Source organism: Schistocerca nitens, chromosome 10, assembly GCF_023898315.1.
Source record: "Schistocerca nitens isolate TAMUIC-IGC-003100 chromosome 10, iqSchNite1.1, whole genome shotgun sequence".
NCBI classification, from domain to species: domain Eukaryota; kingdom Metazoa; phylum Arthropoda; class Insecta; order Orthoptera; family Acrididae; genus Schistocerca; species Schistocerca nitens.
In genome coordinates this window covers 31,886,884-31,912,182 of record NC_064623.1, presented here as the reverse complement: position 1 = coordinate 31,912,182, position 25,299 = coordinate 31,886,884, and the positions used below count along the sequence as shown (strand labels likewise).

General features: G+C 43.3%; 1 protein-coding gene across 4 annotated transcripts in view; it reads left to right on the top strand.

The window, feature by feature from the left end:
- LOC126210577 (zinc finger matrin-type protein CG9776-like) overlaps positions 1-25,299 on the top strand; it is a 268,553-nt gene that overhangs the window by 60,243 nt on the left and 183,011 nt on the right. For all 4 annotated transcript variants that reach the window (XM_049939841.1, XM_049939842.1, XM_049939843.1 and 1 more), the window contains 2 exons: positions 1,067-1,427; positions 5,924-6,067. In XM_049939841.1, coding sequence (XP_049795798.1) covers positions 1,067-1,427; positions 5,924-6,067 — 505 coding nt within the window. The remainder of the gene's footprint in view (positions 1-1,066; positions 1,428-5,923; positions 6,068-25,299) is intronic.

Below are 25,299 nucleotides of genomic sequence, written 5' to 3'. Positions count from 1 at the left end.
ACAAATTGCTCAGCACTCTCCTCACCTTCAAATCGTTGCCCTCCCAGAGCTTCTTCAAGCTGCGCAAACAATAGGGCAATAGGCCGGGACTGTAGAGAAGCTGATCAGGTTGAGTCCGTGCAGTTCTTCAGGTTCTGAGTCTTAATAGAACCTGGCGTTTTTGTGGAGAAAGATGGCCTCTCGAATTGGCTGGTCTCGTCTTTTGAGGCTATGCAGCTCTCACCTTGTTCATCAACCCCAACAGTAAGCATCATTGATTGTACATTGCTCATGAAAAAAAAAATAGTGAACAAAATGCCTCAATAGTTGAAGAAAACAGTTGAAAGAACCATGCTAGCTGAGAGATGAGTCATGGCTTTCACTGGGGTTGTCTCCCCTTTCCTCTGCCGCTCCATACTCACTTGTTTTGACTCAGGAGTTAGTGGTGAACCCATGTTTTGTCACACGTCACAATCAGACTCAAAAATGCATCATCTTTGTTCTCAAAACTTTGTGGCAAGCGTCGAACCGACCTCCACAAATGTCTAAACTGTTGATCTGTAGTCAAAAGGTGAGGGACCCATCTGGCACACACTTCACTGAACTTTAGGGTGCTTGTGATGTTAGCTTGACAGCTCTCATAACTTATTCTGGCCCTTTCTGTAATTTCAGATATACTCATACATAATCTTCAAGAATATCTCGAATTGTGTGAATGTTTTTATCTGTAATGCTAATCTGAGTACAGTGATTGTGATCCTGATTTTCCACGTGTTCTCATTGTTCTTTGAACTGTTTATGCCAGCATAAGTGCATAAGTGTTTGGTCCCTTAACTATACAGTCAATCTTCAGAAAGTGTCAATCGTAGGTGCTCAAGAACAAAAATACCATTTATATTTGATTTACCCTCGAATCATACTTTCCCAGGTACTTGAAGCTTCAAATTTCAGTACCTTAAGTCTAGTTAAAAAGAAGAATTTTATATTTGGATGCAGGAAATTAGTTAAAAAGTAATGTGTAATTGCATTCTCAGTTCCATTATATCCTACCCGTTGAAGCAGAATAGGGCACTTGCAATATACGCAGGGCCCGATGGGAACACAGTCCGTCACCAGTGAGAATGGCCCGCCGCTCTGTCTCTCTCTCGCCGCCGCCCAGGAGCCGGCACAGGTCGCGTTCTCCGCCTCTGCCCCCCAGGAGGCGCGGTGGAAGTCACGAGTGGAGCCCGTCACCGCCTCCACCTCCTCCTCATCACCGCCGCCCCCTGCCGAGCCACTATCCGCCCCGGGACTCGGGCGACCGAGATGTGCACCACGTACGGGACTGGAGGTCGCCACCACCCGCCCCGTCTGTCTACGAAGGAGCCCACGGCTCTCACCAGGTGCAGCATTCGTCAGCATCCGGTTTCAACGTAATGCCTCCTGTTCAACAATCTGTTTACGGAGAGGTATGTGTTATCTGGATATCAGAGTTAAGATGAATGACATTGATAGTTGTGTTGAGTGTGGGACAATTATTGTTGGTTTGATCTAAAATCTGATTAAAATTATTTGGCATCTTACATTTTTAATGCCGAAGTTTGGATGTTGTCTTGGTAAGTAGTGCCTGTATTCATCTTGTATTTGAGGAAGAAAGCAATTAGTGACTTGTATCAAACTTTACACATACAGGTGTTGTCCCAGAAGTACCCAAATAAGAATGAAAACATAAAAATTTTGGTAAAAAAAAATCTTTATTTCTTTACACAGTCTCCGTTCAGCTTGTTACACTTTTACTGGCAATGTTCCGTACTTTTGATAACCTGCTTCTAGTGAGAACCACTGAGTTCTGCAAAATAGTCATCAACTGCAGACTCCACCTCTTCAGTTTTGGCAATACTCTTACCACTGAGCCATTTCTTCAGGTCTAGAAATGGAAAGTGATCAGAGAGTGTGAAATCTGGCGAAGACGGTGCATGAGGAAGCAGTTGAACTTTAAATCAGTGATTTTGGCCACAGTGATAATGGATTAGTCACCTTTGGGCCTGCAGCTTTTGTCCTTTCTTTCCGCGTCTGCAGTTAAATTATTGGATGTGGGTTCCGTCTGTTTGGAAACACACTGTTCTTTCTTTTTACCCAAACATGTTTCAGCACCTCTGTACCATCATCAGTGGGTCACTGTTTATGATTTTTAAAAATCAAGGGGTGTATTAACTCACCAGTGGAATTCACACTTACATCGCTTAGTTTGCAGGTGACAGGCTATCAGTGCAGGACTCTCCGCTCAGGGACTGGGTGTTCTGTTGTCCTAATCATCATCATTTCATCCCCATTGATGCGAAAGTGGCGTCCAATCGAAAGACTTGCACACGGCAAACGGTCTACCCGTTGGGAGCCGTAGTCACACACGACCATACAGTTGGTCCTGCAAAGCCATATAATGTAAAATCGCGGCAAGAAGCAAAATGAACAAAAACTTTCTGTAGGCCTCACTTTGTTAAATCAGTTACAACTTGAAATATGTTCACTTCTTACAGTTTTCAATAAACAAAAATCCACAGTTTGGATAAAAAGAAAGAGCAGTGTGTTTCCTCTCCGCCGCCCTCTATCTAACGTGCAGCACTTCTTTGTCCACCACCCCTACCTACTATCCCTTCCCCTCCATGCCCCAGCAGTCGTTTGTGTGAGTTGTGTTTGCACGCATGTGAGTGCTTGCATGCGTGCGCGTCAGTTGTCTATTTTTAAACAAAGGCCTTACGGGCCAAAGCCTTTATTTGTGACAGTCTTTTTGTTGTGCCTATCTGCGACTCAGCATCTCCGCTATATGGTAATTAACAATTCACTTAGACCTGTTGTGCATGGCCAGATAACTTCATTATCACACTCAATTTCCACCTCAGTAGAGACAATATTTTTGTCAACTGGAATGAACACTCCCTCTCCTATGGCGTCTAATCTGTCTTTCCAATAAACATCCCAAGACTCACTAAATATGTCAGAGCTTTTTACTTCAGGTTTTAGCCAGCTCTCAGTCCCAAGAATAATTTGAGGTTGAGAACTTTCCTGGAGTGCATTAAATTCAGGAACTTTGTTACGAATATTCAGAAATTTACTGATAAAATTTTTACAGTCGATCATTCTTTACTCAGAACATAGTCTTATTTCCCTACATGCGTACTGACAGGTGAATGTTCATAAGAGTACCTCAAGCTACTGCCTAGCCTAAAAAACCCAAGATGCACTACACAGGTACACTGGTTTCCTAGTAGCTGCTTCCTTCGTGTAGTGCACCTCTAACCTGCCAAGGGGAGTCCTACAAATCCCCACCTGATAACGCAAGTCCAGAAGTCTGCAGCCAGCTCCAAACACAAGTCAACTCTGGGAATGATGTTGCAAATTGCGAGCTCTGCTCACACTCCACGTGTGAGGCCAGCAGTCTTCACCACCTCGACCAACTGCCTGTAAGAACTGAGGATGGCCTCAGAACCTATGCGACAAGCATCGTTGATGCTGACGTGGGCCACAACTTGGAGATGACTGCACTCTGTATGCTCAATAGCCACAGCTAAGGCTGCCTCCACATTTCGGGTGAGGTCTCCCAGCGGACATACAAAGTGCCTATTGACTTTCTTTTTAGCCCTATATGTCATCTTCCTAAGGGGCTCCATAATGCACCTAACATAGGAGCTCCCAATAATTAGCAAACCCCTGCCCACGTGTTCCTGCTCGGACCATGCTGCAGAAACGGCCACCTGTTCACTTACAGGATGAGTAGGTGCGGCCATACAACCAACCTCCACATTGGCCCTCCATCTCAAGTGACGCGAACACGTTACCACCCGCCACTCACCCTGCGGGTCCAGTGCGTCGTGTACACTAGAAGATGCCTCAACAGTAGAGCCCCTGTGCGCAACAAGTGACACCTGAGGTGTTCCATGTGATGCTCCAGAATCTCCACCACCACTTCACCCTGAGGTGATAGCCTGAAGATGACTGGTTACAGCCAAAACCACAGTCAATCATTTGTGAACTGTAGCCACCTCCTCCAAAATCTGCGCACAGCAGGCATCTTACCCATCCTAGCAAGATTAATGAGGAGTAAACAGGAAAAGTTGGCAGAAACCTAGATAAGCAACTTGTTACCCTCCTGACGTGTAATCGAGGGATACTGAGGCCTCAATGTACTATGTAGCTGGCTGTTCAGAAGAAATGATAATTGAACTACAGACTGACTGAATTTACACTTTGTAAAAAAAAATAAAATAAAATAAAATAAAAATTAAAAAAGAAAAAAAAAACACAAGCCTGAACTTCTTAAATACCAAATCATGCAAGCAATTAAACAAATATATAATATTAAGAAAACACCAGAAAACTAAATATGTAACTTGACAGGGTGTATACGACCCAGGAGATCCGGGAATTTTTTGATTCGGGAGAAAACCGGGAAAAACCCGGGAATTTTTTAGAATTCCGGGATTTTTTTGTTTTAGTTTTCAGTTAAATTTTTGTCATTTTGACTGGTAAGAAATAATATTCAAACAAAGGATATTGCTGTATCCCGCTACTGCAGAATAATACTGCAGCAATAAAACATGAACGATAGAAAAAACTAAAATAAAACTTAAGTTGCAAAGGAAATGTGGCATGTACAACAACAAAACACAGTGTTCATATCCTCTGATGTCTTGTTCTTTTATGACATAACGTAAGATCTTTTAATGTTTTACATGTACGAACATAACGGGCTTCTTGCGTCATCGTAGCTGCGCAAGCGGTGTGACGCCTGTAATTGGCGCTCTCTGGCAACTGCTGAAACGAACCTCTTTCTAACAGGTCGCGGGAAAATATTGCGAATGATTGACTGAAAAGCGTTACTTTCAAAGTAAATTTCCTTTTACCCAAGATGAACTATGTGTGATGAATTTCTTTAATCACAGAGCGTTTGACTCTCATTTAAAAATCAACTCTTTGAGGATGACCATTTAGAAAAGTTTCGAGCCCAGATCATACATTTATGTCATTATTAAAAAATTTACTGGCACATTTGTGTGATGTATCTTAAAGTGTAACATGCGCAAAGATGATCAATGTTATATGTGAAAGTTAACCTTCTCTTGCAGCTTATTAATCGTTGATACCAATATTGTACGTGAAAGCTTTGATTTTCTTGTAGCAACACTATGTATATTAATTTAAACCATTAACTTTTTCTATTTGTGTATACGCGCTACTTAACAGTGATAATGTTATTGGCTGACGACATGACGTGTCCTTTGCTTTGAATATCCGCTGTATCGGCTGGCGAGATCACGTGACATGAACTACGACTGGCTTACAACAGCGCGTTGCAATCTCTATAAATTGATAAGTTTTATAGTTCCGAGGAAAAGTATACTGTCACTTAACACGGAAAAGTGTATTTTCACCCGGGAGAAAGTGTATTTTTAACCGGGAAATCCGGGTTTTTTTTCCTTGTCCACGTATACACCCTGCTTGATGCCCCGGAGATGCGGCACCGAACTGAGCAGCTAACTACACTGATTAGAATGATCGCTAGTCTCAAAACAAACAGCTGGGTAACTGCTGCACTATTGACTGATTGAATATACACTTACAAAATGTGAGGTTAAACTCTGAGGCTGGAGGTCTACTGAATATTTACTATTTGCAAAGGTTGTCGAATCAAGTAAATAAAGCAACACTAGCAACTTCTGCAGCGGAAAACTACACTATAAAGTAAATTCACTTGAGGCAAAAGATCGAATAATACCCAAACTCTTGCAACAGAAATATATAGCACTACTAAAAATAGCTAAATGATCAGCAACTGTTCACTTCAGCTCAGAAGTAATTTAGAATAGCACTAAACTAAACAATGCAAACAAACTGTGCACAATGGATAAGCTGCTGCTTCCATTTTAGTTTCCATTTAAACAATATGTTCATTTAATTTCCTTTCTAGAGTGGATACAACTCTGTCTCAGCTCCTACATCGTACTCAGATTCTGGTGGTTATCACGGCAATTACCAGTCTCAGGAGTATGGCACCTATGAGTACTATCAGCAGCAGGGAACAGGCACATCGTACCCATCCCACGCACAAGGGGTAAGTGTTATGGATTTAGCGTTTAATTTTTAAATGTATTTTTAAATTATCTTTTTATTGTTAAAATGTACCACAAAATTTTGTACAGTCAGAAGATGTTACATAACTCTGTGAAAGGCTATTTTTAATATTGGTAACATAGTAGTGGTTTTACTTCACTGATTCGCCAAGCTGAAAAGATTTCTTTCTTGAGAGATAAGTTAACTTTTGTTGTTGTTGTTGTTGTTGTTGTTGTTGTGGTCTGCTGTCCAAAGCCTGATGTTTTGCAGCTGCCCAGGCTGTTGCTTGCTGTGCAAGCCTCTTCATATCCGAATAACTGCTGTGACTGCTTCTGAATTTGCTTACTTTGTTCATCTCTTGGTCTCCCTCTGTGAGTTCCTCCCTGCACTTCCCTCCAATATGAAATTTGTAATCCCTTGATGTCTCATAGCATGTTCTATCAACTGAGTGCCACAAGTTTCTGTTTTCCTCAGCTCTGTTCACATCTCCTCACTAGTAGTTACATGATCTGACACAATCTTCAGCATTTTTGTTGCACCACATTTTAGAAACTTCTATTCTCTTTTGGTTTGAACTGTTCATTAATCGCATTTCTTCCCTGCAAGGCTACGCTCCAGACAGATACCTCCGGAAAAGAAAAGACACCTAAATCTATATTTCAATATAAAGAAATTTCCCATTTTTGGAAATGCCTTTTTTGCCATTGCCATTCTACATTGTATACCATCTCAACTTTGGCTGTTTGTTTTACTCCCCAAGAAGTCAAACTCATCTGCTACTTTTACTGTCTCATTATTCCTTCAGATTTGCCTGATTAAATTCGACTACATTCCATTATCCTTGCTTTGTTGATGTTTGTGTTATATTCACCTTACAAGACTCTGTCCATTATGTGCAACTGCTGTACCAAGTCCTTAGCTGCCTCTGACAGAATTACAATATCATTGGCAAACTTCAAAGTTTTTAGTTGTTCTCCCTGAATTTTAATTCGATTCCAGATTTTCATCTACATCTACATTTATACTCCGCAAGCCACCCAACGGTGTGTGGCGGAGGGCACTTTACGTGCCACTGTCATTTCCTTTACTGCTTACTCAGTGCACAGATTAAATGACATTGGGAAAGTCTACGGACACTGTCTCAGTCCCTTCTCAACCACTGTCTCTCCCCTTGATACCTCTCGAACCTTGTAACTGCCGCCTGGTTTCTGTACAAGTTGTCAATAGTCTTTTGCTTCCTGTAATTTACTCTTGCTTCCTTCAGGTTTTCCAAAGAGTGTATTTGTAGTAGCCACCAGAAAGATCGCGGGAGGCGCACATTGGCACGGCGCGTCACGGGCGGTAGTTGCCGCGAGTAGAGTCCCGTCCACCAGAGGGCATGCGAGAATTCGGACGCGACCTCTGCCCACGTTATGGTGCGCGACGTCATTGTTCGTTCGGCCCCTGATAGGGAGGTCCGGCAACGGACCCTGCAGTTAGAAGACCCTTCCCTCGAGGAAGTTCTGTCCATTGCTCAATCGTATGAAGTCTCTCACGCGACAGGTCAACAGCTGGAAGCGTGGTGCGACGTCGCGGAGGTTCAGGGTGGCGCGGCCGCGTCCACTGTGTCCGGGGTGGACGACGTGCGAGCGGTACAATCCGGCCGTTACGGCCGCTCCCGCACGGCGCGTAAACAGAATTCCGGCCGCCGGCCCCTGTTGCTGTCCTGTGCGTCGTGCTATATACATCACGATCGGTCAGAGTGCCCCCAGCGTTGGACCGTTTGTCGCAAATGTAATAAAAAAGGTCACATTGCTAAAGTTTGCCGCTCCGCCTCAAAGGCATCGAAGGAAGCAAGTACAGAGGACATGGACGTTGACATTCAGGAAGTTTCATCGGGCCAGGCTCCCGACGCATCGGCCCACAAACTCTTTATCGAGGTGTCGGTTTGGTCGCGCCGGTTACAACTGCAAGTAGATACGGGGGCGGCAGTTTCGTTGTTGAATGCACAAACTTATTCCGACCTTGGATCGCCCCCGTTGGCGCCAGTTTACCGGCGTCTACGCGGTTATGGTAAACAGTTCATTCCCCTACTGGGTCAATTCACTACCGACGTGACTTACAAATCAGTCACTCGGCCTATTACTTTTATTGTTGTCAGTGATGCGAGTTCCGCTAACCTTTTTGGCCTGGATGCCTTTCAAGCTATCGGTTTTTCTATTGCTGACACCATACAGTTGGTCTCCGAAGACGTTCCCTATCACTCATTGGAATCTTTGATCTCCGACTTTCCAGATATTTTTGAGGAGGGCCTGGGGCGTGTTTCCGATTTTGAAGCTCACTTAACGTTGAAGGCGTCGGCTCGCCCGCGTTTTCTACGCGCGAGACAGATCCCCTTGGCTCTCTGCCCTCAGGTAAAGTTAGAGCTAGACTGGCTGACAGCCCTAGGGGTCGTTCTTCCCGTTTCTTCCAGTGAGTGGGCTTCGCCCCTCGTTATTGTCAAGAAGCCCTCAGGAAACTTACGTCTTTGTGGCGATTTCAAGGCCACCATTAATTCCCAATTGGTGGTGGACACCTATCCTTTGCCTCGTGCTGATGAATTGTTCTCCGCCGTGGCGGGTGGCCAATATTTTTCGAAAATCGATCTGTCGGAGGCTTATTATCAGATACCTCTTGATGAGGACTCCAAACGGCTGGCGGTCGTCAACACCCCGTTTGGCCTTTACCAATACCAGCGGTTGGCTTTTGGAATATCCAGTGCCCCGGCGATATTCCAGCGTTATCTTGAGCATGTCACGTCGACAATCCCTCATTGTATTAATTACCTGGATGACATAATTGTCACAGGCCGCAGCACGAAGGAACACTTGCACAACCTTCGCACCCTCTTTCTCAAATTCAGGTCTGTGGGCTTGCGTTGCAACCTGCATAAGTCAACCTTCTTCCAACCGTCCATTGAGTATGTGGGCTACACCATATCTCGGCATGGCATACAGCCACTAGGAAGTTTGGTCCAAGGTATCGTCAACCTTCCTCAGCCCACTTCGCTGAAAGAGTTACAAGCTTTTTTAGGCAAGATAGCCTATTACCACCGGTTCATTCCCAGGGCTTCCACTATAGCCCACCCCCTGTACTGCCTTCTGCACAAGGGTGTTCCTTTTGATTGGTCGCCTGCATGCGAGCGAGCGTTCACCTCGTTGAAGGGCCTCCTCACTTCAGCCCCTTGTTTGGCTACTTTTGATCCCCGTAAGCCGTTGGTCCTGGCTACAGATGCTTCGCAGTATGGGGTGGGGGCGGTCCTGGCCCATCGCAACGCAGACGGTTCCGAGCAACCACTGGCGTTTGCGTCTAAAACGCTTAGTCCCGCGCAGGCCCATTACTCCCAGGTGGAAAAAGAGGCTTTGGCCATTGTCTACGCTGTTACCAAGTTTCACCCTTTCTTGTATGGCACGAAGTTTCAGTTAATCACTGACCATAAGCCGTTAATATCGTTATTTGGCCCCGCCTCTCAGATTCCGGATAGGGCGGCCCACAGACTACAGCGCTGGGCCTTGTTCCTCTCTAAGTACCATTATGACATTCATTTTCGCCCTACAGTACAGCATGCCAACGCCGACGCTCTTTCCCGTCTTCCGGTGGGCCCAGATCCTACGTTCGAGCGAGAGGAGATTATGTGTTTTCATTTGGATGTGGCATCCCGCCAAGCAGTTGATGGCTTTCCGATCACTAGTTCTCGAGTCGCCAGGGAAACGGCGGCTGACCCGGTTCTCCAGCAAGTAGTTCGCCTCATTCAGCAGGGGTGGTCCTCCCGCCCTCCGGGCCGGGCCTCGGACCCTCTTCGTAATTATTTTCTTCTACGAGACCGCCTCTCGGTCTTGGAAGGAGTTCTCCTTCTGGCTACCGATGATACAGCTCCTCGCGTGGTTGCTCCTGCAGGTTTACGAAGGGAGGTCCTCACGTTATTACATGCGGGGCACTGGGGTGTTTCCCGTACTAAAACCTTGGCTCGCTGACATGTGTACTGGCCCGGTATTGACAGAGAAATTGAGCACTTGGTGGCCGCCTGTTCCCAGTGTGCGAGCCAACAAGCATCTCCCAGGGCAGCGTTCTCTTCATGGCCGCCGGCAACACAAGCATGGGAACGTGTTCACATCGATTTTGCGGGCCCGTTTCTCAATGGCTTTTGGCTCATTGTCATTGATGCTTATTCCCGATTCCCATATGTGGTTCGCTGCTCCTCAACCACTTCAGAAGTTGCCATCCAGGCACTAGCAAAAATCTTTCCTGTGGAAGGTCTGCCAATCACCCTGGTCTCAGACAATGGACCGCAGTTTATTTCGCAGACCTTCCAGGATTTTTGTAGGCGCTTCGGTATTCGGCACGTTTGCTCTCCCCCCTTCCATCCACAATCGAATGGGGAAGCCGAGCGCATGGTGCGCACATTTAAGACGCAGATGAAAAAGTATGTGCACGAATTTCCTGCAGAGGAAGCCTTGACGTTTTTCTTGACGGCATACCGGACCACACCAATGGGCGACCGCAGCCCCGCAGAGCTCCTCCATGGGCGTCAACCTAGGACTCTGCTGCACCTCCTCCGGCCTGGTCCTCGCCAGACTTCACAAAACGAAGTACCTGGCTTTCCACTGGGTATGTCGGTCTGGGCCCGTGGGTTTGGTCGCAATCCACGTTGGATACCGGCGGTGGTCCTGCGCCGAAATGGCCGCCGGCTCTATACCTTGCAGGCGGGGGATCGGGTGGTACGTCGTCACCAAAATCAGCTACGTCCACGTTCGGGCACCCACCCTCCGACCTCTCGGACACCGGCTTCCCCATTGCCGGCACCTGTATTGGTTTCACAGGGGACGTTACCTCCTCTCCCCGCTGTGACTCTGCCGCACTGCGATGGTTCTCAGCCTTGGCAGCCTCCAGTAGCTCCAGCACCGGCATCGCCATCATTCGAGATGCCCCAGCGAGAGCCGGCCCCCCTAGCAGGTTCGGTTTCTCAGGGGGCTAGTTCACCTGTGGTTGTCCCTTCCCCTTCGTCCCCACCACTGGGTCTTGCCCCTCCCGAGGTGGAACGGGATCCGGAGTTCGACAGCTTGTCACCCGTTCTGTCCCGAGCTCCGGTTGTGGGACGATGGGGGCCTCTTCGTGTGGGTCACTTCCAGCCGTATTCGAAGGTTCCAGCTCGAGGGTTGGCAGATCCCCCGACTCCGGCCATCCAATGGATGTGGAGGTCATCGCTCCTGCCTGACGCTCCACCTTCCGATGCAGTGGATCACAGTGGCTTCACCCCCCGAAGGAGGAGGAGTGTAGTAGCCACCAGAAAGATCGCGGGAGGCGCACATTGGCACGGCGCGTCACGGGCGGTAGTTGCCGCGAGTAGAGTCCCGTCCACCAGAGGGCACGCGAGAATTCGGACGCGACCTCTGCCGGCGTAACAACAAGAACAACAACAACAACAACTCCAGCAGCACGGGCCGTGCCCAGTCAGTCAACATCGGGCATGCCTAGGACACAGTCCCGGTCTACGCTAAGTGAAGTGCGACGTAAACGTGAACAGTGTTACTACAGTATTATAGTCAACATTGTCAAAAGCTTTCTCTAAGACTGCGTAAGATCAGTAATGACCCCCTCGTTCCGACATTTCTCCCAAACTGATCTTCTCCGAGGTCAGTTTTGACAAGTGTTTCCATTCTTCCATAAATTATTCATGTTAGTAACTTCAACCTGTCCATTTCCCTTTTTAAATTTGCTAACTTACCTGCCTGATTATGGGATCTTACATTCCGCATTCCAACCTGTAGAGTGCCACTTTTGTTTTTCCGACAACACTTACTGAATAGTCCCTGCCCAGAGAGCCCAATGGGAGCTATATTACCTGCGTGATATTTTACCCAACAGGATGCCATCATCATTTAACCATACAGTAGTCTACATGCTCTGGAGAAAAATAACAGCTGTAGTTTCCCCCTGCTTTCAGCCTTTTGCAGTACCAGTGCAACAAGGCCTTTCTGGTTTAGTTACCAGGCTAAATCAGTCAACCAGCCAGACTGACACTCCTGCAGCTACTGAAAAGATTGCTGCCCCTTTCCAGGAGCCACACATGTGTCTGGTCTCTCAACAGATATCCCTACATTATGGTTAACTTATGGCACTGCTAGTCCTGTGGTTGAGGCACATAAGCCACTGTATCATAGCAAAGTCCACAGTTGATGTGAGGGGGCAGGGATGAGTAACTGTGAGTTAGCAAAGAATAGCCAACACAGGAGCATCAGTTTACTCAAAGAGATGCATATGGTTTTCAAAAACAGATTTCGCAGTCGCTTCAACTTCTTAATTCACTCCATGAGTTCTTACATCACTCTAAATATATACTGATAGCCAAAAAATTATGTCCACATGCTTAATAGTGTGTCAGTTGGTGTAGCAGCGATTCTGTGTGGCATGGATTTGACAAGTCCTTAGTAGATTTTTGGAGGCATGTAGCACCAGTAGCTCCCCAGGTGTCTTTGGTGGGTAAGAAATCAAAAGACATCATGCACCAAGAGGTGCAAGTGGTCCACAGTAGTAATCACATAGTCGACAACTATCATGGTGCCTTAGAGGTCAAATGGAAGGCCAAGTATGCGTCCCCCATAGCATCATACTCCCTCTACTGGCTTGTGTTAGTGGTGTGGCACATGTTTAATCCTTTAACTGCTGTGGATGAATATATAAATCCTGCTACGCCATTCCTAAGGTGCTGTGGATGTGTGTACAATGAAACTTCATTTATATGTTTTTCAACGGACTACAGAAAAAAAGTGTAAAAGTGTGAAAAATGTATATATGAAATATAGCACCATATCATCAAATTAATTGGTAAACACAAATTAAAAAAACCAGTAAATAAAAAGTTACATTCTACAAAACATTATATAGGCTTACTAGGTACCATTCTTAACAAAGATGTAAAGAAAAATAACCTCTACACAGAAGGAAATGTCATTTCTTAAAAAAGTCAATATTTTTTTTTTTTTTTTTTTTTTTTTATGCGCCAATAGCATACACTGTACCCTCAAAATGGGATAACACTGTCATTATTTCGTCAGAAACATTCTGGCACATCACAAATGGTTTAATTATTTTTAACGCATTTACTGCATCGTTAAACACCATGGAGGAATGCCGAGAATCTTCTGTATCATCCTCATCATCAGTCTCTTCCTCATCCAGGTCCCGCAATGCACATTGAAATATCTCAGCAATAGTCATGGGTTCTGTAATGATGAGGTTTTCATCAACGTTCACGTAATCCTCAAATGATGCCTGCTCTTCAAGTCAATTCTGTTCGAAATCATTAGGTGAAATATCGTCAGTATGATAATTTCCACCATGATCATGGACTTCACTCCCAAATCTGGCTTTTCGGAAACCGTTCCAAATGGTATTGTCTGAAACTCTGTGCTGTGAAGCTGCAATATAGTGCATTGCCTATCAGAAGAAACAAATGCGTAATAATTTCTCGAAGTGTTCTTTGGCTCCGGTAGCACAACATAAAATAAATGGCAAGTAAAAATCTTATCTGTAAAATGTTTATTTACTTCATGGTGAAATGAATTCCCAGCAATGGATGGTCATTGCCAACATCAACGTACTATGCCGCCGATGCCGTAAGTAAAATTACACCTTGTCTACAGTTCTGTGCACTGCAATTGCATTGTCATTGCATTTGCAAGAGAACCAGAAGAAAAGGAAACATACTTTGGTGAAGCCGTGGACTTCACAGCGAGATGCGAAAGATTACAACAAAATTTGCTACGGGAGCTGCAAGTCAAGGACGTAAAGTTGCATGAAAATCCCTTTGGGAATGGACGAGAATACACTTCAATATGTGCTCAAGAACGTAGATCCTCATATTATGAAGCTAAACACTCTCCTCAGAAATGCTACATCTGCAAAAGACAGACATACCGTAATACTGCGGTTTCTAGATACTATAGTTTACAGTACCGGTATAGCGCTCTAATGCTGCAGTGCACATTGATGAAAATAATACCAGAAACGTTTGAAGCTATTTATAACACACTGGAGGAGGAATATGTGAAGGCAATTAAATGTATTACATACTGCAGTCATGAAACATGAAACTTTGTATTGTTGGGGGTACTTCCTGGCTGTACTTTATGGCTAATAGCATGCGCAATTTTTTTATAGCCCTCACTTTTTATTCTGCTTTTGTATTCGAAATGTCATAAGCTACACAGTGCTTCATCTGCCTCGAATATTTCTATCGATTTCATTATATATGCAACGCACCATGTAAATTTGGGAGTCATGTTGATAAACATTGTTTGTTGGACAACTTCAGCGATCTAGTGCTCCAAGTGGTTTATATCTCCTTGCAGTAAACATAAGATGAACACTTCCTTGGATCAAATCTAAGGCAAGGTGCTAGATTTGATAAAAGAAAATTTGACTGACGCCTAACTTCGACAAAGTTCCTTATTACACTATCAAATTTTATTATAGTCTAATATTGATATTACCAATCCACTTCCCGGCAACCCACTCTGAAACACTGCATCATAACCTGTGCACACTGTGAATATTTCACCAGGACATGAAAAAGAACAAGAAAGTGTGAGTATTTATCATACAACATACGTGCCTCATTATGTGCTATCATGTATGAAACACCTCATTTTGATATCTTGAATTGTTTGAGAAGTGATGATTGCTTTGACCACATAATTTGCAATGCACAAGGACATGAATGTTTATGTTGCATGTGATCCTCTATTGGATATAAAACCCAATAACTTCAGAACAAAATGAATTATCTTTCTGCTCTCAATTTTAAATAGTTTTGAAATCATGTGTACAATTCATTCACTGCAGTATATGAGCTAAAATCAACGATACACAAACTTAATACGCAGTGTGTTTCGTGTTTCTACCTCTGCAAAAATATTTAAAATTTTGCACAGTGTTTTACTTATTTTCATGCAGCATAGTAATTATGGCATATCACAGAAAGAAATTCAGTCCTTTATCAAGCAAAGATGTCAGCATATAAGATGTGCAGAAACAAATTTTTCCCAACAATCTAAGAAAACTGTTGGGCAAGTTCTGGTAAGTATGCATGAATGAAACTGGGCAGACCACACGTAACCATCTCTCGGATACAGAACCCAATAACTCAAGAATGAAATGAGATATCATTCTGTTCTCAATTTTAAATGAAATTTCAATATCTTAGTTATGTTTCATTCACTGCAATGTATGAGCTAAGTTCAATCATATTAAAAGTTCCCGCCATGCTTGTCTATCTTTGTAAACTCTTTGACATTGCTCACAGTGTCTATTGAGAGAAGATATCAGACTGGAAGATGTACAAAAGTCAAATTTTTTTCAGCTAATAATTTTTGAAAAATTGGTTGATAAGTATATCATATTGTCCAGAATGCCATTTCTGAGCACAGACACCAGCATTTGATGAGCAGTACTACCATAACTAAAAGCCCCCTCTCAACATGGAATGCAGAGAGCGCTTCTGTAGCGGCAAAAAGGTTAAGGCAACCATTTGCTTCAATGTTGGCTTATCTGGACACAACCTTTAACTGGTGTCACAATAAATGTAATACATCCAATAAGGCGACACATTTACATTGATCCTCAGTCCAATCTCAGTCATCCCAAGGTCACTTTAATTGTAATCGAGGATGTTATTGCTTCAACATGGGAATGTGTACGGGTCACCTGCTGTAGAGCATCATATTGGACAGTGTCCACCGAACAGTGTGTTCCAAACCACTTGTACGTGCACCGGCATTGTACTCTGTCAACAGATCTGCCTCATTTATAGAGCGAGCAGGCGTCTGACCTCCACATTGTGTGATGAGGTGCCATAACAATCTGCCCTTCTCAAAATCAATTGTCAGTATGTTTCTCCATTTGTAGCCCCATATTGTCACTAGATTGACTGCTGATTGCTCTATGCTCTGCTTCTATGAAGGCAGTCTAAAATGTTCACAGCCTGTAGTGAAAACGACAATTTATGCTTTCAAAAAAGATTTATTATTCAAATAATCTCATCTAATATCAATACATTTCATCTAGCAGTGTTAAAGTGCAATTATCCCCATTCTGTAGTGTTCCTACGTAAGCTTTACTGTATGGATAAATGATGATGGCGTCCTCTTGGGTAAAATATTCCGGAGGTAAAATAGTCCCCCATTCGGTTCTCCGGGCGGGGACTACTCAGGAGGGCGACGTTATCAGGAGAAAGAAAACTGGCGTTCTACGGATCAGAGCGTGGAATGTCAGATCCCTTAATCGGGCAGGTATGTTAGGAAATTTAAAAAGGGAAATGGATAGGTTAAAGTTAGATATAGTGGGAATTAGTGAAGTTCGGTGGCAGGAGGAACAAGACTTTTGGTCAGGTGATTACAGGGTTATAAATACAAAATCAAATAGGGGTAATGCAGGAGTAGGTTTAATAATGGATAAAACAATAGGAATGCGGGTAAGCTAATACAAACAGCACAGTGAACACATTGTTGTGGCCAAGATAGACACGAAGCCCACACCTACGACAGTAGTACAAGTCTATATGCCAACTAGCTCTGCAGATGACAAAGAAATGGAAGAAATGTATGATGAGATAAAACAAATTATTCAGGTAGTGAAGGGAGACGAAAATTTAATAGTCATGGGTGACTGGAATTCGATAGTAGGAAAAGTAAGAGAAGGAAACGTAGTAGGTGAATATGGATTGGGGCTAAGAAATAAAAGAGGAAGCCGCCTGGTGGAATTTTGTTTGCACACAGCACAACTTAATCATAGCTAACACTTGGTTCAAAAATCATAAAAGAAGATTGTACACATGGAAGAAGCCTGGAGATACTGACAGGTTTCACATAGATTATATAATTGTAGGACAGAGATTTAGGAACCACATTTTAAATTGTAAGACATTTCCAGGGGGCAGAAGACTCTGACCACAATCTGTTGGTTATGAACTGTAGATTAAAACTGAAGAAACTGCAAAAAGGTGGGAATTTAAGGAGATGGGACCTGGATAAACTGACTAAACCAGAGGTTTTAGAGAGTTTCAGGGAGAGCATAAGGGAACAGTTGACAAGAATGGGGGAAAGAAATACAGTAGAAGAAGAATGGGTAACTTTGAGGGATGAAGTAGTGAAGGCAGCAGAGGATCAAGTAGGTAAAAAGACAAGGGCTAGTAGAAATCCTTGGGTGACAGAAGAAATATTGAATTTAATTGATGAAAGGAGAAAATATAAAAATGCAGTAAATGAAGCAGGCAAAAAGGAATACAAACGTCTCAAAAATGAGATCACCAGGAAGTGCAAAATGGCTAAGCAGGCTTGGTTAGAGTACAAATGTAAGGATGTAGAGGCATATATCACTAGGGGTAAGATAGATACAGCCTACAGGAACAGAGACCTTTGGTGAAAAGAGAACCATTTGTATGAATATCAAGAGCTCAGATGGAAACCCAGTTCTAAGCAAAGAAGGGAAAGCAGAAAGGTGGAAGGAGTATATAGAGGGTCTATACAAGGGTGATGTACTTGAGGGCAGTGTTATAGAAACGGAAGAGAATGTATATGAAATGAAATGGGAGATATGATACTGCGTGAAGAGTTTGACAGAGCACTGAAAGACCTAAGTCGAAACAAGGCCCGGGAGTAGACAACATTCCATTAGAACTACTGACAGCCTTGGGAGAGCCAGTCCTGACAAAACTCTACCATCTGGTGAGCAAGATGTATGAGACAGGTGAAATTCCCTCAGACTTCAAGAAGAATATAATAATTCCAATCCCAAAGAAACCAGGTGTTGGCAGATGTGAAAATTACCAAACTATCAGATTAATAAGTCACAGCTGCAAAATACTAACACGAATTCTTTACAGACGAATGGAAAAACTGGTAGAAGCTGACCTCGGGGAAGATCAGTTTGGATTCCATAGAAATATGGGAACACGTGAGGCAATATTAACCCTATGACTTACTTTAGAACCTAGATTAAGAAAAGGCTTACCTACGTTTCTAGCATTTGTAGACTTAGAGAAAGCTTTTGACAACGTTAACTGGAATACTCTCTTTCATATTCTGAAAGTGGCAGGGGTAAATTACAGGGAGCGAAAGGCTATTTACAATTTGTACAGAAACCAGATGGCAGTTATAAGAGTTGAGGGGCGTGAAAGGGAAGCAGTGGTTGGTAAGGGAGTGAGACAAGGATGTAGCCTCTCCTGTTGTTGTTCAATCTGTATATTGAGCAAGCAGTAAAGGAAACAAAAGAAAAATTCAGAATAGGAATTAAAATCCATGGAGAAGAAATAAAAACTTTAAGATTCGCCGATGACATTGTAATTCTGTCAGAGACAGCAAAGGACCTGGAAGAGCAGTTGAATGGAATGGACAGTGTCCTGAAAGGAGGATATAAGATGAACATCAACAAAAGCAAAACGAGGATAATGGAATGTAGTCTAATTAACTCGGATGATGCTGAGGGAATTAGATTAGGAAATGAGACACTTAAAGTAGTAAAGGAGTTTTGCTATTTGGGGAGCAAAATAACTGATGATGGTCGAAGTAGAGAGGATATAAAATGTAGACTGGCAATGGCAAGGAAAGTGTTTCTGTAACATCGAGTATAGATTTAAGTGTCAGGAAGTCGTTTGTGAAAGTATTTGTATGGAATGTAGCCATGTATGGAAGTGAATCTTGCATGATAAATAATTTGGACAAGAAGAGGATAGAAACTTTCGAAATGTGGTGCTACAGAAGAATGCTGATGATTAGATGGGGAGGTACTGAATAGGATTGGGGAGAAGAGGAGTTTGTGGTACAACTTGACTAAAAGAAGGGATCGGTTGGTAGGACATGTTCTGAGGCTTCAAGGGATCACCAGTTTAGTATTGGAGGGCAGCATGGAGTATAAAAATCGTAGAGGGAGACCAGGAGGTGAATACACTAAGCAGATTCAGAAGGATGTAGGCTGCAGTAGGTACTGGGAGATGAAGCAGCTTGCACAGGATAGAGTAGCGTGGAGAGCTGCATCAAATCAGTCTCAGGACTGAAGACCACAACAACAATAACCTGCGTAACTGCTGCAAAGTACTCACCTGCATCCGCAATGCTCTATATTGGATGAACAGTGCTGACCAGCGACGAATTTCTCTAGTTTTGAGAACAGATGGAAGTCCAAGGGAGCCAAATCTGAGGAATAGGGTGAAGTGCAAATCCACCAATTTCTTAACTGCTAAGACACTTTTGTTGAGCAGCTCCATTGTCCTGGTTCCTGGTGGAAAATGGTTTTAAAAAGCGGGTCGGCTTCTTTGAATGCTTCTTGTGTCCAGTTTCATTAGAACTTGAGAGTAGTATTCTCCAGTTTTACCTTTTTCAAGATTGTCAATCAACAAAATTCTATCTGCAACCAAACATATCGACACTATGAGTTTTCCCGTCGACGGCGCTGTCCTCGCCTTCTTAGGAGCTGAAAGACTGGCTGCGATCCACTGCATACAATGCTGCCTGGATTCGGCTGTGTAGTGGTGAATCTGTGTTTCATCAACTGTCTTGTATCAATGCAGAAAGTCACTGCTTGTTTTCTTAAAATGCATAAACAGTTTTTAGAAAGTGCTCACAGAACCCATCTTGGGCAAAGCTTTCTCACATTCAACTCCTAGTGCATTAGCAGTTTCACGCACCTTTACATGCCAGTCTTCCAGAATCACATCTTGCACTTTGTCTATGATTTCCAGTATGCTTGCACTTTTAGGAAGTCCTTTGCGTGAATCATCTTGGATGCTTTTGCGGCCATTTTTAAACTTTGCTACCCATTTCTTCATGGTGAAAATTAAAGATAAAGATCTGCTATATACATTTACAAGCCGCAAATGAATTTTGGTTGATGGTAAACCTTGTTTTAGGAAGAATTTAATCACTACATGGTACTTGATTATCCCCCCCCCCCCCTCCCATTTTCAACGCCACAGGCACCGCATCTGCTTCATACGACTGCCTACAGTCAGCTATGGTCTGGAATGACTTACAATTTTACATGGCATACTGACATGTGTACCAACGTAAGGAGGGAAAAAATAACACTAGTAGTGCTTGTATGCTTTCTGTGCACTATCACATGCCAGCAGTATGGTGGCAGTGGTCAAAATAGAATTTGTTTCTTTAATTTCAATCAATAATCACAAAAATTGTTGTTGTGCTATTGATTTCAGTCCATAGGGTCCTGCTTTAGCTCGGTTCAGGACATATCTTAATGTAATACATCCAGAATGGCACCGTTCAAAGATACAAACGAAACTAGTTAGACATTTTTGAACATAACAAATAATAAGCATGAAGTAGGCCACAATAGTCATAATTTGAATGGATTCATTCCGAGTGTGATTCTGCTTCTGCCGACACTATGGCCTAATTGGCATGTTAATTTTGTTCAACAATATCCAGGTAATTTTGTTTGTCTCTTAACAATGCCACATTTGCTTTATTATATTGGGATATGTTTTAAACAGATGTGAAGCTGGTCACCATAGACCCATATCAATCGTCTAACGACAATTTTTGTGATCACAGACTGGAATTAAAAGAAGTTAGTGATAATCATCATTGTCAGCTTCTTCTTCCTCCTCTTCCTCCTCCTCCTCGTCCTCCTCCTCCTCCTCCTCCTCCTCCTCCTCCTCTTCTTCTTCTTCCTCCTTCCAAGTCAGGCTTCATAAACTGTTACAGTCTCACTGAGAAATTCTCATTTCATCTTTTTGTTTGTTGACCTAGCAATTTTATACTGTTGGGGTGGTAGTGTAGCATGGATTTTGGGGTTCTTTTTGAGCTCTTTCATTGTAGATGTTTTCTCCTACTGTTTTGGTTGTCCTGAATATAATGTGTAATATATTCCATTTTAATGTAATTACACTCCTGGAAATTGAAATAAGAACACCGTGAATTCATTGTCCCAGGAAGGGGAAACTTTATTGACACATTCCTGGGGTCAGATACATCACATGATCACACTGACAGAACCACAGGCACATAGACACAGGCAACAGAGCATGCACAATGTCGGCACTAGTACAGTGTATATCCACCTTTCGCAGCAATGCAGGCTGCTATTCTCCCATGAAGACGATCGTAGAGATGCTGGATGTAGTCCTGTGGAACGGCTTGCCATGCCATTTCCACCTGGCGCCTCAGTTGGACCAGCGTTCATGCTGGACGTGCAGACCGCGTGAGACGACGCTTCATCCAGTCCCAAACATGCTCAATGGGGGACAGATCCGGAGATCTTGCTGGCCAGGGTAGTTACCTTACACCTTCTAGAGCACGTTGGGTGGCACGGGATACATGCGGACGTGCATTGTCCTGTTGGAACAGCAAGTTCTCTTGCCGGTCTAGGAATGGTAGAACGATGGGTTCGATGACGGTTTGGATGTACCGTGCACTATTCAGTGTCCCCTCGACGATCACCAGTGGTGTACGGCCAGTGTAGGAGATCGCTCCCCACACCATGATGCCGGGTGTTGGCCCTGTGTGCCTCGGTCGTATGCAGTCCTGATTGTGGCGCTCACCTGCACGGCGCCAAACACGCATACGACCATCATTGGCACCAAGGCAGAAGCGACTCTCATCGCTGAAGACGACACGTCTCCATTCGTCCCTCCATTCACGCCTGTCGCGACACCACTGGAGGCAGGCTGCACGATGTTGGGGCGTGAGCGGAAGACGGCCTAACGGTGTGCGGGACCGTAGCCCAGCTTCATGGAGACGGTTGCGAATGGTCCTCGCCGATACCCCAGGAGCGACAGTGTCCCTAATTTGCTGGGAAGTGGCGGTGCGGTCCCCTACGGCACTGCGTAGGATCCTACGGTCTTGGCGTGCATCCATGCGTCGCTGCGGTCCGGTCCCAGGTCGACGGGCACGTGCACCTTCCGCCGACCACTGGCGACAATATCGATGTACTGTGGAGACCTCACGCCCCACGTGTTGAGCAATTCGGCGGTACGTCCACCCGGCCTCCCGCATGCCCACTATACGCCCTCGCTCAAAGTCCGTCAACTGCACATATGGTTCACGTCCACGCTGTCGCGGCATGCTACCAGTGTTAAAGACTGCGATGGAGCTCCGTATGCCACGGCAAACTGGCTGACACTGACGGCGGCGGTGCACAAATGCTGTGCAGCTAGCGCCATTCGACGGCCAACACCGCGGTTCCTGGTGTGTCCACTGTGCCGTGCGTGTGATCATTACTTGTACAGCCCTCTCGCAGTGTCCGGAGCAAGTATGGTGGGTCTGACACACTGGTATCAATGTGTTCTTTTTTCCATTTCCAGGAGTGTATTTTCAAAAATTGATTATTTTTGTTGATAGATTCCATTTTAAGTTCTTCTGACACATTCCACATCCCTCTTGTGATCTCATTTGTTGTAACCAGCTGTTTATCTCACGAATTTCATTTCACAGGCTGTTAGTCTTTTTGCGCCTTTCATCTTAATTTTCCAAGCTTTGCTTCCACAGCACAGCAAAGCAGAGGTCTTGCCGAGGTCATATTCTGTTGTGCTTTTATACTAGGGAAGGTTTCATTACATTATTAATGGCTCCCATTGTTTTTGTATATCTGGTGGCTTTTTCAGCTAGGTCTGTTTCTTCTAGAAATGGTAGTTTATTGGTTAAATGTGTGAATGTGTTCACTCTTTCTAGAATTATTTTTTAAGCAGAACTCACTTTGTACTGGGTATTTTCCACATAAGACCATCGCTTTTGTTTTTTGATGTTGTTATCTATGATGTATTTCTCAGATAGAACGTGTAAATTTTGTACAGAATGTGCCAGGTTAACCTCCAAAGATGCTTCAAGAGCACAATCAGCTGCAAAAATGTAAACATCTAACTTCATGTGTCTGTTGATTTGATGAAGCCATGTGGGGTTTGTCTCTAATTGTGGATGGCTTTATTTGTGTAATTAATAAACTAGAGTGGTGAAAAGCCACATCCTTATTGAAAATCTGTTTGTATTCTGACCACCTCTTATAATTTGTCCTCTTTGTTGATACAGATTAAATTTGCGTTCTTCAAATGTTGTGTATATTGTCAATTAGTTGTTGGGGGATGTGAACATCTACCAGGATCTGTAATGATTTGTTTCTGTTGCTTTTATGAAAAGTTTTTTTAATGTCAAAGAAGGCAGTATGTGTTTCTTGATTAAATTCTCTGTGTTTCCTGTTAACAATTTCAGAGAAAAATAGCCATCACAGCACGAATTACTTTTCAAAATCCATTTTGCTCCTAACCCATGATGGGTTGTTCATAGTGTCTGTACAATTTATTTTTGACAATGTTGACAAAAATTTTTATGCAGAGTTCAATGAGCTTAGTCCTCGGTAATTAAACAAAATTTTTCATGTCTGTTTTTTTTGAAGATAGGAATGACAATTGAAACTAGTGCTGGAAGTAAGTATCCAGATGGCTTGCATGACGGATATTTCACAAATTCTTGTTGTTTATCCTTTACAGCCTTTTTGACATCATCATTCCATTTTCTTAGTCCTTTTTTCCTATGCCATTTTGCATTTTTGCAAAGGCTCAGAGTGGCAGCTTCTCTTAGACTGTGTTGGAGAGTCTCCCATTCTTCCCTGGACCTCTCTTTTATAGACAAGATTTTCACTAGCTCATAAAGTTGTTTTTGGTATAACCAAAGTATACTGGGCTTTCTCAGAATGCATAAATGGAAGGCAAGTTCTCTATTCGTTGGTAGTTTTTGTACCTCTTTTTATCCTATATTGGTCTTATTAGTATGGAGCTTACCAGAAAGTTGTGATCAGATTCAATTTCATGACCTCAGAACACACTTGTATCCAGTACTATATCAGCCACTTTATTATTACAAAGAATATAATGTATTACTGGCCAGAGATTCCTGACTTCCAGAGAGAATTTATGACTTGCTTTATGTTTGAATGTTGTGTTCATAATTCTGAATTGGTTATATACAGCAAAATCAATTAATCTGCAGCCATTACTTTTAGTGTCACATACATAAGCATTCATGTCCCCCATTACTATGATCAAGTAGGACTTACTGATTTTGCTAATGATATTCTGTAAATAAGAATAGAACTTGTCACTTTCTTCTTTTTCCTGCAGCTGGAGCATAGACACTACTCACTGTCATGTAGCCTTGTGATACTTTCACTTGCAATTTACTGATCATTTTGTCCAGGAAGTCTAGCTGTTGATTCCTGACCTGAAGCCAGATTTGGTTCTTTGTTTTCTGATTAGCTTTGCTGTAAACCTATAAGTAATTTTGAGTCTCATTGGAACCTCCTAAATTCTTTTTGATTTTTGAAATTGCTGCAATTGAAATTCCTTGTTTTGCCCATATTTCATCTAGCTGGTCTTCTTTAAGGGCTATGCCTTGCACATTCCATGAGGCAATATTTATAATATTCTGCTTTTTCCACTCATTCTTCTTACTTGTACCTGAACCGTCGATGTGGTGGTCAACCCAACTATTTATGAGTTCAGACTTGAAAGTGTGAAGTTGTGTCCTTCCATTTGGTTGCTGGCCAGTTGGAAGCAAGTCCAGAGATGGGGCTGCCACCATATAGCTTGAGGACCAGCATTGTCTGTTATTTCACTTGTCCATAACATACAGGACTGGCAATGTTGCCTCTAAACTGAGGAACAGAGAGAATTGTTTTGATTTACCTATTGTTGGGATACAGGATCCACTTCCACCTTCCAAATCATTGGTTGGTGTGGGTTAGGTGTTAATTCTTTATCAGTCACTCCTTATCAAGATTTGTGACAGGCAGAGCATGGTTTCTCAATGTTAGGCCTAAGTTGTCACTAACTACATGGAAGAGAAAATCACAAGACAGGGAGAGGTGGTTGATTACCATGCCTGGATCTACCACTACACAATTTATTTATAGCAGATGATCAAAGGTATTCACACAGTGTAACTGGGGTGCAATCGTGGGTTTGTTTTATGCGATAGCACCTTTATAAAGATTGCACACTCCTTTATTTATGACATTGTAACGATTGGTCCCAGCTGCTCTTTTATGGCTCATTGAATTTCAAATACGATTACTTTTAATATTATTCAGCTGAGATTCTGACTATCCATTGAGATCTTGTTTGTAGTTACAGGCCATATGGAGAGTGCCAAACGGTACGATCACTATTGATCATGTAATCGATTTTGGTTCAGAAGCTCGTTGATATTA